Here is a 13,643-nt window from a genome sequence, read left to right on the forward strand (position 1 = left end):
CAAATAAGGAGAAATAATCAAAAAGAGTGTGCATGATATAAAGGGAACCATTTTATCTCTTTTCTTTATTCTGTAGATGATGTATTTATTTAACTTGACTTGTGCTATCTTTTCCTCTTTCTTTCTGAGTGTGTCTTCAACAATGACAGACAGTATCACAACACGCATGATTGGTGCACCCAATACCTTAAATTATTCTCTTTATTATGGTAATCTTATTATTTTGTTGTAATGCATCTGTTGACATACATAATATAGAAAAAGAAGGTCATCTTATTTCACCCTTTCATGATATTCCATTGTTTGCCAATCAAGAAAAAGACATTTTCAACATGATTGTTGAGATTCCTCGATGGACCAATGCTAAAAATGAAGTAAGTATGATTTCATGATATCCTAGAGTACTTATAACCCGTTCATAGATCAATAAAGAAACACCCTTGAATCCTATTCGGCAAGATATTGAAGACAACAAACCAAGATTTGTGCCCAGTGTGTTTCCATTGCATGGTTATATCTGGAATTATGGTGCTTTTCCTCAAGTAAGTCACTCGGCTGATTCTATCTATCTTATTCTTTAGACTTGGGAAAACCCTGCTTTTATTTCACCTCATACGAACAAAGGAGGTGATAATGATCCTATTGATGTGATTGAGTTAGGTAGACGTGTGGCTACTACAGGTGAAATCAAACAAGTCAAGATATTAGGTATTCTCGGTCTATTAGATCAAGAAGAAACAGACTGGAAAGTAGTCGTGATTGATATCAGAGATCCATTGGCTGATCAACTAGAGGGTAAGCTATGTTAATATACAGATATTTGTTTGCTTATATTTATATGTTAGATATTGACGATGTAGATAAGTTTATGCCGGGTTATTTGCAACAGACAAACCATTATTTCAAGACGTATAAACTTCCTTCAGGTGGTAAAGAAAACGACATTGCATTTGATGGAAAAGCACAGAATAAAGTAAGTTCAATACTCAACATTGGTTGACTGATGACATAGTCATTTGCTACTGACATTGTATTTGGCACACATGAAGAATGGAAATTATTAGTGAATGGCACTACACCTAGAAAACATATTCAAACGTAAGTAAAATCATACAATGTACATAAATAAACCAATATCATTAGTATCAATTTGACTGTCAAAGATTCGCCTTATCGAGTGGATCCTGACCATGATATTGTCACTGGTGTACCAAAAGCCAATCCTCTCCCTGCAGCACCTATTCCTGAACAAGTCAATACATGGCATTTTTATTAAATAAAATTTTATTTCTTTATTTTATTTTATTTATTATGGCAATTATAGAAGAAATCATTCAGGATAAACCAGGTATGTTTCTGTTGTTCTCTCTATTTCACATGCACTCATTTCATGAGATAGTAGAAGCAGATCAAGATGGAGATGTCTTTTATGACAGTACAGACTATCAGACAGAAGAACTACAAGTAAGACACACGTAGAAAATGCATCTGATAAAACTCGATTAGCAACTATTGAAAGAAGCAGCTGAATACAAGTCCAAAGGCAACACATTGTTTGCTCAAGCAGAATACAAAAAAGCCATTGAAGAATACGAAAACGCGCTCATGACTTGTCCTGCTTCTCAAAACAAAGAGCGTGCTGTTTACTTTGGTAATATCGCAGCATGTCATCTCAAGCTAGAAGCCTATAAGGATGCACGTGACATGTGCACCCAATCACTCCAATTGGATCCACACTATCTAAAAGCCTTACTTCGTCGTGCTCAAGCCAATGAGAAACTAGGGACATCCAGTGCTTTATCAGACGCATTAACAGACTATCAAAAACTAAGCGCCATGGCTACTGACACCTATACCCTTCAAGCATGTAAAAGAGCACAACAAACACTCCCTTCTCGTATTCAACAAAAAGCAGAACAAGAAAAAGAAGAAATGATGAGCAAACTAAAGGATTTAGGCAATACCTTGTTGGGTAAATTTGGTTTATCTACCGATAATTTTCAATTTACGCCTGATGCTAAAGGTGGTTACAGCATGAATTTTGTAAATAAATGAAGATTTATTATTATTAAAGACGATTTTCTTCAGCAGTAAAGATGCCGGGTGGAGGAGGGGGAGGGGGGTTATTTCTAAATCCCATAGGCATAGGGGGTCTCATCATACCTGGTGGAGGCATTCGGCCCATCATACCCATTGGAGGAGGAGGAGGAGGTTGTTCTCTAAATCCAGACATAAAAGAGGGATGGAAAGAAGGCTGTTGTTGATGCATCATCATATTATTAAAGTGTTTAGGGCCTAAGTCATGAAAGCCTCTTTCTTGAGGGTGCATCATGCCATTCGTAAATCTTGGATCTATTTGTTGTGATTGCTGTTGCATATGTTGCATATGTTGCATATGCTGCTGTTGCTGTTGCTGCTGTTGTTGTTGTTGTTGTTGTTGTTGTTGTTGTTGTTGTTGTTGTTGTTGTTGTTGCATTTGCTGCTGTTGTTGTTGTTGTTGCATTTGCTGCTGTTGTTCTTGTTGTTCTTGTTGTTGTTGTTCAGCCATAAGAGGAGAAGGTTGTCCACCCAAGATTTGAAGTATTGTGTTCTGTGAACGAATCATTTCATTTGTGTTATTGTTTGCTACACGCACAGACATAATAGCAGGATCTTGAAAAGGCAAGGGTCCTAATATACAGCAATTCAATAACTCAATCTTTTTTTTTCCCTTATGCTACTTACCACTAGGATATTGTTCTTCTCGTTTAGGTGACATGTCATGATTAGAAGCTGCTTTACGAAGGAATTCGCCAAAAAAGTTTTGTGCTTCTACACGTACATCAGGATCTTGTCTCTTTTCTTCCATGGGTATGTATTCATTCAGTCGCTGCATTTGTTGTTGACGTTGAGTCAACAGTTGCTTTTGATAGAATTCTTCTGCTCGCATCTTTTCTTGGAAATTGTTGAAACTGATGTTGACATTGGGTAACAAGGCACGAAGATCGTCACGTGATTGTTGTTCATGAGGACCATTGATTTTGAGACCACCAAATTCGTTTCTTAATTCATCCATAGGGTCATGCATAGGTGGAGGATGGAAAGGAGACAACATGTCGGGTGGAGGTGGAGGAGGTCTCATCATAGGATGAGGTGTAAACATACCCATAGGAGGAGGAGGGGAGGAGGGGGAGGATGGTGATGGTGATGGTGGTGGTGGAATGCAGGATGAGGATGATGAAGGTGAGGATGGTGAGGATTGAAATCAAAGCGAGGAACAACAGGGGGAGCAGGATTAAATCCACCATTACCAAACAAACCACTGGCTTCCAACATCCTTTGAGAATGTTGTAAACGACGAGCAGCAATAACAGAAGGATCTTGACCATTAAAGGGATCAAAACCACGGTTAAACCATTCAGGTAAAGGAGCAAGTGGAGGAGGTGGAGGAGGTGCTTGTTGTGGGGGAGGATGAGCAAGACCAGGTGGAGGCATACGCTCAAATCCAGTATCCAATTGCTTAAGTGGCTGCATATCCATAGATGGTGATGAATCTTCTAGTTCATGTTGAACAAGAGCAGACAATCTGTCCATAGCAGCCAAAGGAGAAGAAATAGGTTCAGGCTGGTCAAAGGATAATTCAGTATCACTTGAATCAACCAATTCTTCAGACTGTTCTTGCACTTTTTCATTTTGATGAACAGCAGCATCATCAAAGGCTTTAATGATCGTATCATTCAAACAAGCCAAATTATCGTCATCCAAGACATGTTCTTCTTTCTTGAATTCCTCTTCAACAGGCATTGGAAGGCGTTTGATTTCAATCATTTCAGGCTTCTTTTCTTGCATGACTTGTTCTTGTTCTTGCTTGGATTCCTCTACCTGTTCTTCTTCTTTTTCTTCTTTCTTTTCAGGCACTTCTTGCTGTTGTTCTACTTCTTCAACCACAGGCTTCATTTTTGGTTCTTCTTTTTCTTGTTCTACCGGCATGTCAACAGGCTCCACTTGAGATGCATTCTCTTCTTTTTCCACCACAGATTCAACAGGTTTAGGTGCCTTCGTCTTGAGAACAGCAGCCAACTTGGCCTCTCTCTCTGCCTCTTCGAATTCTTCTAGACGCACCATCTTACCTTTACTCTTCTTTTCCTTCTTGACCTTGAGGGAAGGCGCATGTTTAGGCTTTTGAGGTGCGTTTAAAGCATCAGATAAAGAAGGACCAAAGTTATCAGGTGTGATACTGGAGGTAGGCAATACAGGTTGTTTATTAGCCCAAGATGCACTTGCAGGAAGAGCAGGCTTTTCATCTACCTCCATAGACACCTTTTTCACAGGTGGTGTGGACTTCTTGGGCTTCTTCACGGTGGTAGTAGTAGTAGTAGTAGTGGTAATAGTAGTAGTAGTAGATACACTGGGTTTAAGTGCTGGTTCTTTAGGAGCAATAGGTTCTTCTTTGACAACAGGCGAAATAGGAACCACTTTAGGAATAGGTGCCCATGCTCGGGGTGCTGGCCTGGCTTCAGTAGGGGCAGGTGAACTAGCAATAGCAGCTGTAGAAGAAGGTGAACTAGCCGTTTTAGTGATAGTAGGGCGTTTGTTGGGGAAAGCACTCGTTGTAGATGATGCACTGGCATGAGCATGTTTTCTATAGAGATAATTGTCAACAATACCTTTAGGTGGCTCAACTTACCCTATAGAAACAGCAGGAGAAGCAGCAGCAACAGTAGCAGCAGCAGAAGTAGCAGAAGAAGAAGCAGCAGCATCTTTACTATAGCTATCGACGTCATCCCCAGGTTCATGGAGATACATACAGTTTGGGTTAGGACAAGCCATATGTCTCAAATAATAAGTACAATATTTGGTTGTACCATAAGAAGCCCTATTCAACTGTCAAGACCTTTTCTGACTTGAACTCCATCCCCTTTTTTTTTCTTACCTGATCGTTTTCCCATCGAGTTCCATCCCGTTCATACCTTCAATGGCCTTACCCGCATCTTCTTTTTTAGCAAAAGTAACATAGATGCCAACTGATGTCGATCCAGAAGCAGCAGAACGTTTACTAACCACAACTTTTTCAATACGACCATATTTTTTAAACAAGTCGTTCTAACAAAAAAAGAATCAGAAAAACTAGACGCGTATAAAGATTAAACTTACCTCTGTATTGGCATGTTTTGAGCCTAAGCCAAGTACATACACCAGATTCTTTTGAACCACACGCACGTTGGAAAGTTGTCTTCGACTAGGGTCACGCATCTCTCGTGTTTGACGGTCTTTCTCCTTCTTTTCTTTTTTGAGGCGCATGATTTCTTCAGCACTCACAGGTATGAACTCTACAATTTGGTCGGTGTAGAGTCTTCGGCAAGCTGGACATCGTCCATTCAAGTTGGTCTTGATGTGATGCCAACAGAAACGACAGATCTACATCTCATGAGTTCATGTGTCTAGCATCTTTTCTATATTACCTGATATCCACAAGGACAAGGTCTAAAGTTACGGTCGGCAATGTCCAACTCTTCCATACATAAAGGACAATCGGTATCCTCTTCGTCAGAAGACATGTTTTTGGTGTAATAAACTTTATCTCGCCCTTGTCAGTAAGTAGTTATGAGTCTTTCTCTCTCTTTCTTTTATTAATAGCGTTTCTTGCTTGTGGAGCCAGTAATCGGATTACAGCTCTTGCTTTTTGTTGTTGTATATGAGAATAAAAAAGAGAGAAAAAAAAAGCGTATTCGTGTAGAGCCAACGTAATTTTGTAGTTAAAGAGAAGTCACGTGACAGTATCGAATCTAGTGCGTAGTTTAAAAATATCCAATCAAAAGATAATAATGGTAATTGAGTAATTTATGACTTTTAAGAAAGTTCCAGTAGTCTGCTTGTTTTTCTTTGGTTTAAAGGCCAAGTTTCAATGGAGGTAATAGTGCATTTCAGTATGAAGATAAAGAGCAAATAAGAACTTGATTTTTGGAATAAGAACAATCATTTTATTTTGATAAACATTAGTAGTTCTCGATCTAGAAGAGTTTCCCAAGAAAAATAATAGGTGTTCTTAAATTAAAGTCCGAACAAGTTCTTCCTAAATTTACTTGAAATTTTATAGTGCAGTTCAACTCGAAATCCCTCTCATTGAACGTTGGCTCAAAATCATATACAGTATTTTCGGAAAGTATTCGTGCACTAATAATTTTTCGTTTTGTGCAAACTTAAAAAAGAACACTTTCGAGCAAAAAAAATTAAAGTCAATGGTGCAAAAGTAGAAAAAGAGTTGGGTCAAAAAATTCATGCAAGGTGCACGAAAATAATATGTGTATTAGATTGGCTTTCTGTTCAAACAATCATCAAACATAGACATAGAATGTCTACAGAACCTCTTCAAATCGCTCAAGAGGACTTTGTTACAGGCGTCTGTTATTCTGGAGGTGAGTGTTTCCTCTTTCAAAAGTTTCTCTCTTTTGACCTTGCTCTTGCAAACGGCCCAAAATCCTTCAATGGGGTTAAGGGTTGGTGAGTATGGAGGAAGGTAGACGCAGCCATATCCTCTGCTTTCTATATACTTTCTTGTGTCTTGGTGCGTATGGATAGGCGCATTATCCATGACTATATAGCTATCCTTGAAGATCTCGTGACGATCCAAAATATCCAAGGTACTAGAAATAAAGTTGAAGTAATGGCCAGTCACTGTTCCTCCTTTGCCCTTGTTTGCGACAGTTGAGTTTTTTCCTGTCAACTTTCTTTTCTTTGCGGGCTCCGCTACCTTGGGCTGTTTGATCTTGATATTGACAACACCGTGAGCAGATATAGCACCAAGAATAGTCGTGGTCTTTGCTCTTGTCTTTGGGACTGTGACAATGGCAGGATCACCTTTTTTAGACCAACCATAAGAGCGCTTCAAGTTGATATGGAATGCAGATTCATCAATAAAAACGCAGTTGCTCATATAATCCATGTCAGTCTCTTCCCAGTGTTTCACCCATTGATATCTAGCTTCAATTTTCTCAGGAGAATTTCGCTCAACTGAGTAAAGCTTTGCTCGCTTGAAGCTGAGATCGCACTTTGTAGTGACAAACTCATACAAAGCAGTCTTTGAGATCTTCAGACCCTCAAAGCTACTCGCAAGACACTCCATCATCTCTTCCAAGACCATTTCAGGCCTTTCATCAATAGCTTCAATCAGATACTCCTTATGAGCATCATTGAGGATTGCAGGTCTTCCAAGCTTCCGCTTTCCATCTACACTCCTTTTCACAGCGACCTCACTGTCCTTTTCCAAGCTCGCCTCTCCTTGCTTAAATCACGTTTGTGCTGTCGTTGGTGGTATACCAAGCTGCTTAGCAGCACCTCGGACACTCATATTCTTTTCATACACCAAGTGAAAGAAGTTACTCTTGTCCTCAGGGTTGTACTTCCGATACGCCTTCTTAGAAATCCCACCAACATCTCCCGCAATAGGGTTTGTGGTGTTGCTTGCAGACTTCATAACAACATCTTTGGCTACTTTTTCAGGAGGCTTGAGATCAGTGTACATTGCGAAATCTGTAACATCTCTTAAGGGGTAAGCTTCGTCGTCCACTTTCATTGCAAACTCAAGATGCTCTTCTTCATTCTCATTCGTTAGGCTTCCGTTTCCATCTTCATAAACAAAGTTACTCACTTTCAACTACGTAAAATATAAAATTGCGAACTTGGAAAACAATTTCGAGCAAAAAAATTAGAGTTGGGCCAGAAATAGTTTTTACTTAGTGCATGATTTATTTATTTTATTGCACAAAACGAAAAATTATTAGTGCACGAATACTTTCCGAAAATACTGTATTAGTTCCCATTCAGAGTTAGGTTCAGAAAATTTAAGTTCTCAAACACAGAAAAGACAAGTTGTATAAACTGGTGTCAAAATCAAAGGCTTTGCTCTATTGGTAGAAAATGAATGTTTTTTACAGCTATCAACTGCGATATGAATGTTTACACTCATTGTTCAAATCAATCCAAAATCCCGATGATGACTAATTGGTATAAGTTTGAGTATATACAAAGTGTTATGTATACGAACAAATAAAAGAAAAAAAAAAAGACAGAGTTGTGCCAAACAAAGCTTTGCATACAAGAATTTTCCATGTTTATTCCCGAAAATAGTTGTACCTTTTGTGACTTATTATAATTTGAATATTATAGGTTTTCTCGACTATAAGTTCAACTACTAAGGATGTTACAAAGATATAACTATTTCTATAGGATAAAGATTGCTATTCATTCAATATACTAAAATCTGATATTTATGAATATGTGTACCAAACAAAACCCATTGTAATTCCTAACGGTTTGTTCTTCGCAACTGTTTCTTGATACCTTGTTTGGAGTTTGTGTTTATGAGGGATTTCTTCAGCTCAACCACATAGTGTGAAGACCGGAAATTCAAAATGAAACAATAATTTAAGAAAAAGTATGTATGTCTTTGTTATCTTTAACTCCATTGTATAAACCTTTATCCTAAATTCGTATTCTCCATGATCTTTACTGCTTACTTCTTTTTTTTCGCTTTTGCTTTCAAACAATACAAACGCACGCACACATACACATATATATATCTGTTTTCTGTTATTACTTTATGAAGTCTAGAGTATAAACAAAAGAAGAAAAAAAAGAAAAATATACACTTGGAGTATATTCAACTTGATCGTGCGAAAGTTGGTTTAGTCATGAGAGGGCCATGAAAAAATTAGATTGTATTATTGGTGTATTCAGAACAAAGTTTTTGTTTTACTATATACATGTTAGGGAGGCACAGTTATGAACAACAGCATGTGAAATACAATCCAAAGTGATCCGAAATAAAGCGAAAGTGATGTAATTTACTTTATTTGACAGCATAATTTCCCCACAATGACTTGGTAACACAATGGAATAAACAAATAGCATAAGCATTTTGCCGAATATTGGATATATAAAACCAGTTGGCTTTCTTTCTTTCGTTTCTCTTTAAGTTTTTTTATATATGTCTACTTCCACTCATCAAAACGTAGATAGCGCTGTAGCCGGTGTCTCTGTTTTAGCACCTGTTAGCCGAGATCAAGCTCAAATCTTATCTCCTGAAGCCCTTCAATTCCTGGCTACTTTACAACGAAGTTTTAATCCTACCCGTAAAACCTTATTACAGAAACGCAATTTGCGTCAGCAAGAACTGGATCGCGGTATCTTGCCTGATTTTTTACCAGAAACTGCTCATATCCGTAGTGATCCCAATTGGCGTGCCGCTAAACCTGCTCCTGGACTTCAAGATCGTCGTGTTGAAATCACGGGTCCAGTGGACCGTAAAATGGTCATCAATGCTTTAAATTCGGGTGCAAAGACTTACATGGCTGATTTTGAAGGTAAGTCCAAACAAAGAGGGGCTTCTTTGATCGCTCATAAAAAAAACAACAGATTCCACCGCACCTACTTGGGATAATGTATTAAATGGTCAAATCAATCTTCGTGATGCTGTAAAGGGCACTATCTCTTTTACCAATCCTGCTGGTAAAAAATACGAATTAAACAAACAAACAGCCACATTGATTGTCAGGTAAGAAACACCACACTTCTTCTTTCCGAGCTCATATCTTTGCATAGACCAAGAGGTTGGCATATGGTTGAAAAACATGTCCTTGTTGATGGTGAACCCATGTCTGCTTCTATTTTTGATTTTGGCCTGTTCTTTTTCCATAATGCTAAAGCTCAAATCAACAATGGTTTTGGCCCTTATTTCTATCTTCCCAAGATGGAATCTCATTTGGAAGCAAGGTAAGTGCTGGATGTATTTGAAATCATGACTCAACATGTACTTAGATTATGGAATGATGTATTTAATACGGCTCAAGACATGCTTCATATTCCTCGAGGTACAATCCGCGGCACTGTCTTGATTGAAACCATTCTTGCCGCATTTGAAATGGACGAAATCATTTATGAATTACGCGATCATTCAGCCGGTCTGAACTGTGGTCGTTGGGATTATATCTTCTCATTCATCAAGAAGCTGCGTCAACATCCTCAGTTTATCTTGCCTGATCGTACCGACGTGACCATGACCGTTCCCTTTATGAGTGCCTATGTGAATTTGCTGATTCAAACATGCCATAAGCGTGGTGTACATGCCATGGGTGGTATGGCTGCTCAAATCCCTATCAAAAGTGATCCCAAAGCCAATGAGATCGCTATGCAAAAAGTGCGTGCTGACAAGCTACGAGAAGTGACAGCAGGCCATGATGGTACTTGGGTTGCTCATCCTGATCTAGTCAAGATTGCCTTTGAGATCTTTGATCAACATATGCCCCAGCCCAATCAACTGCATGTTCGTCGAGACGACGTCTCTGTCACACAAAAGGATTTGCTCAACATTGACTTTAAAGGCAACATTACAGAAGCTGGTATTCGTGATAATATCCAGATTGGCTTGGCTTATATGGAATCTTGGTTACGTGGTGTAGGTTGTGTGCCTATTCATCATTTGATGGAAGACGCCGCTACATATGAAATCAGTCGTTCTCAGCTTTGGCAGTGGGCTCATCATAAACCCAAGACAGCAGAAGGCATCAAAGTCACTGGGGATTATTGTCTCAAGATATTAGAAGAAGAAATAGCCAAGATCAAGAAAGAATTAGGTTCAAAGTACGAAAACACAAAGTACGAAGCTGCTAAAAAAGCCTTTGCCACTAATATCACGGGTGAACGTTACGATGATTTTGTCACCACTATGCTTTATGATGATATTCTCTCTATCAATTCAAAACCTCGTTTGTAAAGAAATAAAAAAGCTAATTATTTATTAAACTATGTAATGTATATATAATGTGTATGCAAAGGAATAGCGAGAAACTTAGTCCACTTCTTCCATCTTGGATTCAACAGTTTCTTCCTTGGGTGCTTCTTCAACGACTTCTTCCATGGGCTCTTCTTCGTCAATAGAAAGCCCAAGTGAGATCATACGGTTAATACGAGTAGCAAATGAACTTGGGTTATCTAAAGTAAAGCCAGAAGTCAAAAGAGAAGTTTCAAACAACAAGTTGATCAAGTCTTTCACTGTGCGGTCATTAGCATCTACATTGGACTTTTGCTTGAGCGCCTTGATGATAGGATGGTGAGGGTTTAACTCGAATGTCTTCTTGGACATCATATAGCTTGACATAGAAGCATCACGAAGAGCTTGAGCTTTCATAATACGTTCCATGTTAGCAGACCAGCCAAATTGACCTGTAGTTAACACACAAGGAGAATCCGTCAAGATATGAGAAAGCACAACCTTTTCGACCTTGTCACCCAAGACGGTCTTGACATTTTTGCATAAGTCTTCAAATTCCTTTTTTTCAACCTCACGGGCCTTCTTTTCTTCTTCGTCTTCTTCAATATCAGTACCTTCCTTGGTGATACAGACCAACTTCTTGCCATCATATTCTTTGAGTTGAGTAATAGCATATTCATCAATAGGATCCGTCATCAACAAGACTTCAATGCCCTTCTTCTTAAAGCCTTCCAAGAAGGGAGAGTGTTCAACAGCCGTACGAGATTCACCAGTAATATAGTAAATGTTCTTTTGTTTTTCTGGCATGCGGGTCACATAATCCTTGAAAGAAGTCATGTCATCACCAGACTTGGTAGAGTAATAACGCAACAAGTCAGCCAATTTGTTACGGTTCTGAGAGTCTTCATGGATACCCAACTTGATGTTCTTACTAAAGGCTTCATAGAACTTGTCAAAGTTATCCTTGTCTTCAGCAATTTCCTGGAACATCTCCAAACACTTCTTGACCAAGTTCTTACGGATGACTTTGAGAATCTTGTTTTGTTGAAGCATCTCACGCGAGATGTTCAAAGGCAAGTCTTCAGAATCTACCACACCACGAATAAAGTACAACCAGTCAGGCACCAATTCATCGCAGTCATCCATAATGAACACACGGCGAACATACAACTTGATATTGTTCTTCTTCTTTTTGGTCTCAAACATATCAAAGGGAGCACGCTTGGGAATAAACAGGATGGCACGGAACTCAAGTTGACCTTCAACAGAAAAGTGCTTGACAGCCAAATGGTCTTCCCAGTCATTTGTAAGGGCCTTGTAAAACTCAGCGTATTCTTCTTGCTTAATGTCTTCAGGGTTACGGGTCCAAAGAGGTTTTGTCTTGTTTAATTCTTCGTTTTCCACAATCTTTTCTTTGATCTTTTTCTTTTGTTGCTTGTCATCTTCGTCAGTGACTTCTTCAATTTTGGCACCACCTTCAGTCATGTCTTCATCTTCAGCGACTTCCTTTTCTACTTCCTTTTCGACCGTCAATTGGATAGGATAAGAAATAAACTCAGAGTGCTTCTTGACAATGTCCTTGATTCTTCGTTCTTCAAGGTATTCTACTTGATCTTCTTTCATAAACAGGCGTATTTCAGTGCCACGGCCAATGGATGCGCCTGTATCCCGAGTGATGGTGAATGAACCACCAGCAGCAGATTCCCAGATATATTGCTCATCATCGTTGTGTTTGGTGACCACTTGGACCTTATCAGCCACCAAATAAGCAGAGTAGAAACCAACACCGAATTGACCAATCATAGAAATATCAGCGCCAGAAGACAAAGCCTCCATGAAGGCCTTGGTACCAGACTTGGCAATGGTACCCAAGTTGTTGACTAAGTCAGCCTTCGTCATACCAATACCGGTATCTCGAATCGAAAGGATCTTGTTTTCCTTGTCAGGTGTAATACGGATAAAAAGCTGCTTCTCAGATTCAAGTACAGAGGGATCCGTTAAGGATTGGTAGCGAATCTTGTCCAGAGCATCAGAAGCATTGGAGATCAATTCACGTAAAAAGATTTCCTAGGCCATGTGTTAATGTCAATGTTGAATAGGAAGAGTAAATAAACCTACCTTGTTGGAATAAAAGGTGTTGATGATCAAACTCATCAATTGAGAGATTTCAGCTTGAAAGGCAAAAATTTCTGTTTCAACGCTCATTGTGTATTGTATGTAAAGAAGAAATAAAAACTAAAGAAAACAGATAGATGACAATGCATGCTTTTATATCTTCTCTGGGATTCAAAGTCAGAAATTGCTAGAAAAATCAGGATGTTTGCATTAGAAGCACACTGGAACTCTCTCGAAATTTCTTAAAAAAATGACACAGCCAAAAAAAGACATATATTCCAAAAATAAGCATATTGTCTTAAATGAAATAGAAAAACATAAAGGCTTGCTTACCGTAATACATGTTGTTAACAATAAAGACATATATCAATGCCTAATGATGTTGAAAGCCTAGCGCATGGCTTTTATGTTTGTGATTATCATGTCAAGAATAGCTGGCTGTTGTAACAGACGGAATCCCTTCAAGCGATTTTAAAAAAAAAATACTTTCCCTTATGTCTCTGCTGACATATTTACAGCTATTTCAGCGCCAACCATTATATCAGCTATTAAGCTGGTCTCTTTATTAAATTGGTATATTTTGAAGCATTAGCATCCATTTAATCAGTTACTAAAGCTTGGTCTAAGTGGAGTGTTCCATAGAGAAATTCTGTGTTTGAATTTGTGTTCCCATGTCAAAAACTAAAATGAAGAAATTTGGACATTCAAGAGAAATGATGGACTAAAAGCGTCTAAAAACGAAGAGCTATCAAGAAAGTGTGTTAGCAAAACTGGTAGATAT

The 13,643-nt window shown here is 38.6% G+C and overlaps 5 protein-coding genes across 5 annotated transcripts; 3 read left to right on the plus strand and 2 right to left on the minus strand.

Moving 5' to 3' along the window:
• Window positions 1–142: 142 nt before the first annotated feature.
• On the plus strand, window positions 143–1,276 carry B0P05DRAFT_583118 (inorganic pyrophosphatase; the record flags this gene model as incomplete). Its single annotated transcript, XM_051582226.1, has 7 exons — window positions 143–209; window positions 259–374; window positions 423–542; window positions 582–795; window positions 846–973; window positions 1,013–1,098; window positions 1,144–1,276. 7 exons carry the CDS (start codon window positions 143–145, stop codon window positions 1,274–1,276), a joined length of 864 nt encoding a protein of 287 aa, XP_051438944.1.
• On the plus strand, window positions 1,267–2,074 carry B0P05DRAFT_523687 (uncharacterized protein). Its single transcript, XM_051576094.1, has one exon. It carries the CDS (start codon window positions 1,606–1,608, stop codon window positions 2,053–2,055), a length of 450 nt encoding a protein of 149 aa, XP_051438945.1. The 5' UTR covers window positions 1,267–1,605; the 3' UTR covers window positions 2,056–2,074.
• Window positions 2,069–5,682, minus strand: B0P05DRAFT_593496 (uncharacterized protein; the record flags this gene model as incomplete). The annotated part of the gene is made up of 8 exons (XM_051583052.1): window positions 5,442–5,682; window positions 5,134–5,397; window positions 4,913–5,082; window positions 4,667–4,855; window positions 3,366–4,621; window positions 3,145–3,316; window positions 2,725–3,116; window positions 2,069–2,670 (listed from the first exon to the last, which is right to left on the minus strand). The coding sequence occupies exons 1-8, from the start codon at window positions 5,535–5,537 to the stop codon at window positions 2,069–2,071; spliced, it is 3,141 nt and encodes a 1,046-aa protein (XP_051438946.1). The 5' UTR covers window positions 5,538–5,682.
• A 3,269-nt stretch (window positions 5,683–8,951) lies between these two features.
• B0P05DRAFT_483552 (malate synthase A) lies at window positions 8,952–10,776 on the plus strand. The gene is made up of 4 exons (XM_051575228.1): window positions 8,952–9,341; window positions 9,394–9,532; window positions 9,580–9,750; window positions 9,796–10,776. Exons 1-4 carry the CDS (start codon window positions 8,966–8,968, stop codon window positions 10,748–10,750), a joined length of 1,641 nt encoding a protein of 546 aa, XP_051438947.1. The 5' UTR covers window positions 8,952–8,965; the 3' UTR covers window positions 10,751–10,776.
• Window positions 10,777–10,782: 6 nt separating this feature from the next.
• Window positions 10,783–12,814, minus strand: B0P05DRAFT_523699 (heat-shock protein 90; the record flags this gene model as incomplete). Its single annotated transcript, XM_051576095.1, has 1 exon — window positions 10,783–12,814. A coding segment is annotated over one exon (1,989 nt), but the record flags the coding sequence as incomplete, so codon positions are not given.
• Between the last annotated feature and the right edge of the window lie 829 nt (window positions 12,815–13,643).

The sequence above is a fragment of the Gilbertella persicaria genome (genome assembly GCF_025201335.1).
Source record: "Gilbertella persicaria strain CBS 190.32 chromosome Unknown B0P05scaffold_3, whole genome shotgun sequence".
NCBI lineage: Eukaryota > Fungi > Mucoromycota > Mucoromycetes > Mucorales > Choanephoraceae > Gilbertella > Gilbertella persicaria.

Excerpts from the sequence above, each read along its gene's own strand:
- B0P05DRAFT_523687 (XM_051576094.1), top strand. The coding sequence starts at position 1,606 with ATGACTTGTCCTGCTTCTCAAAACAAAGAGCGTGCTGTTTACTTTGGT.
- B0P05DRAFT_483552 (XM_051575228.1), top strand. The coding sequence starts at position 8,966 with ATGTCTACTTCCACTCATCAAAACGTAGATAGCGCTGTAGCCGGTGTC. Across the intron at positions 9,342-9,393 it reads TTACATGGCTGATTTTGAAG|ATTCCACCGCACCTACTTGG; the intron begins GTAAGTCCAAAC and ends AAAAAACAACAG. Across the intron at positions 9,533-9,579 it reads ACAGCCACATTGATTGTCAG|ACCAAGAGGTTGGCATATGG; the intron begins GTAAGAAACACC and ends ATCTTTGCATAG.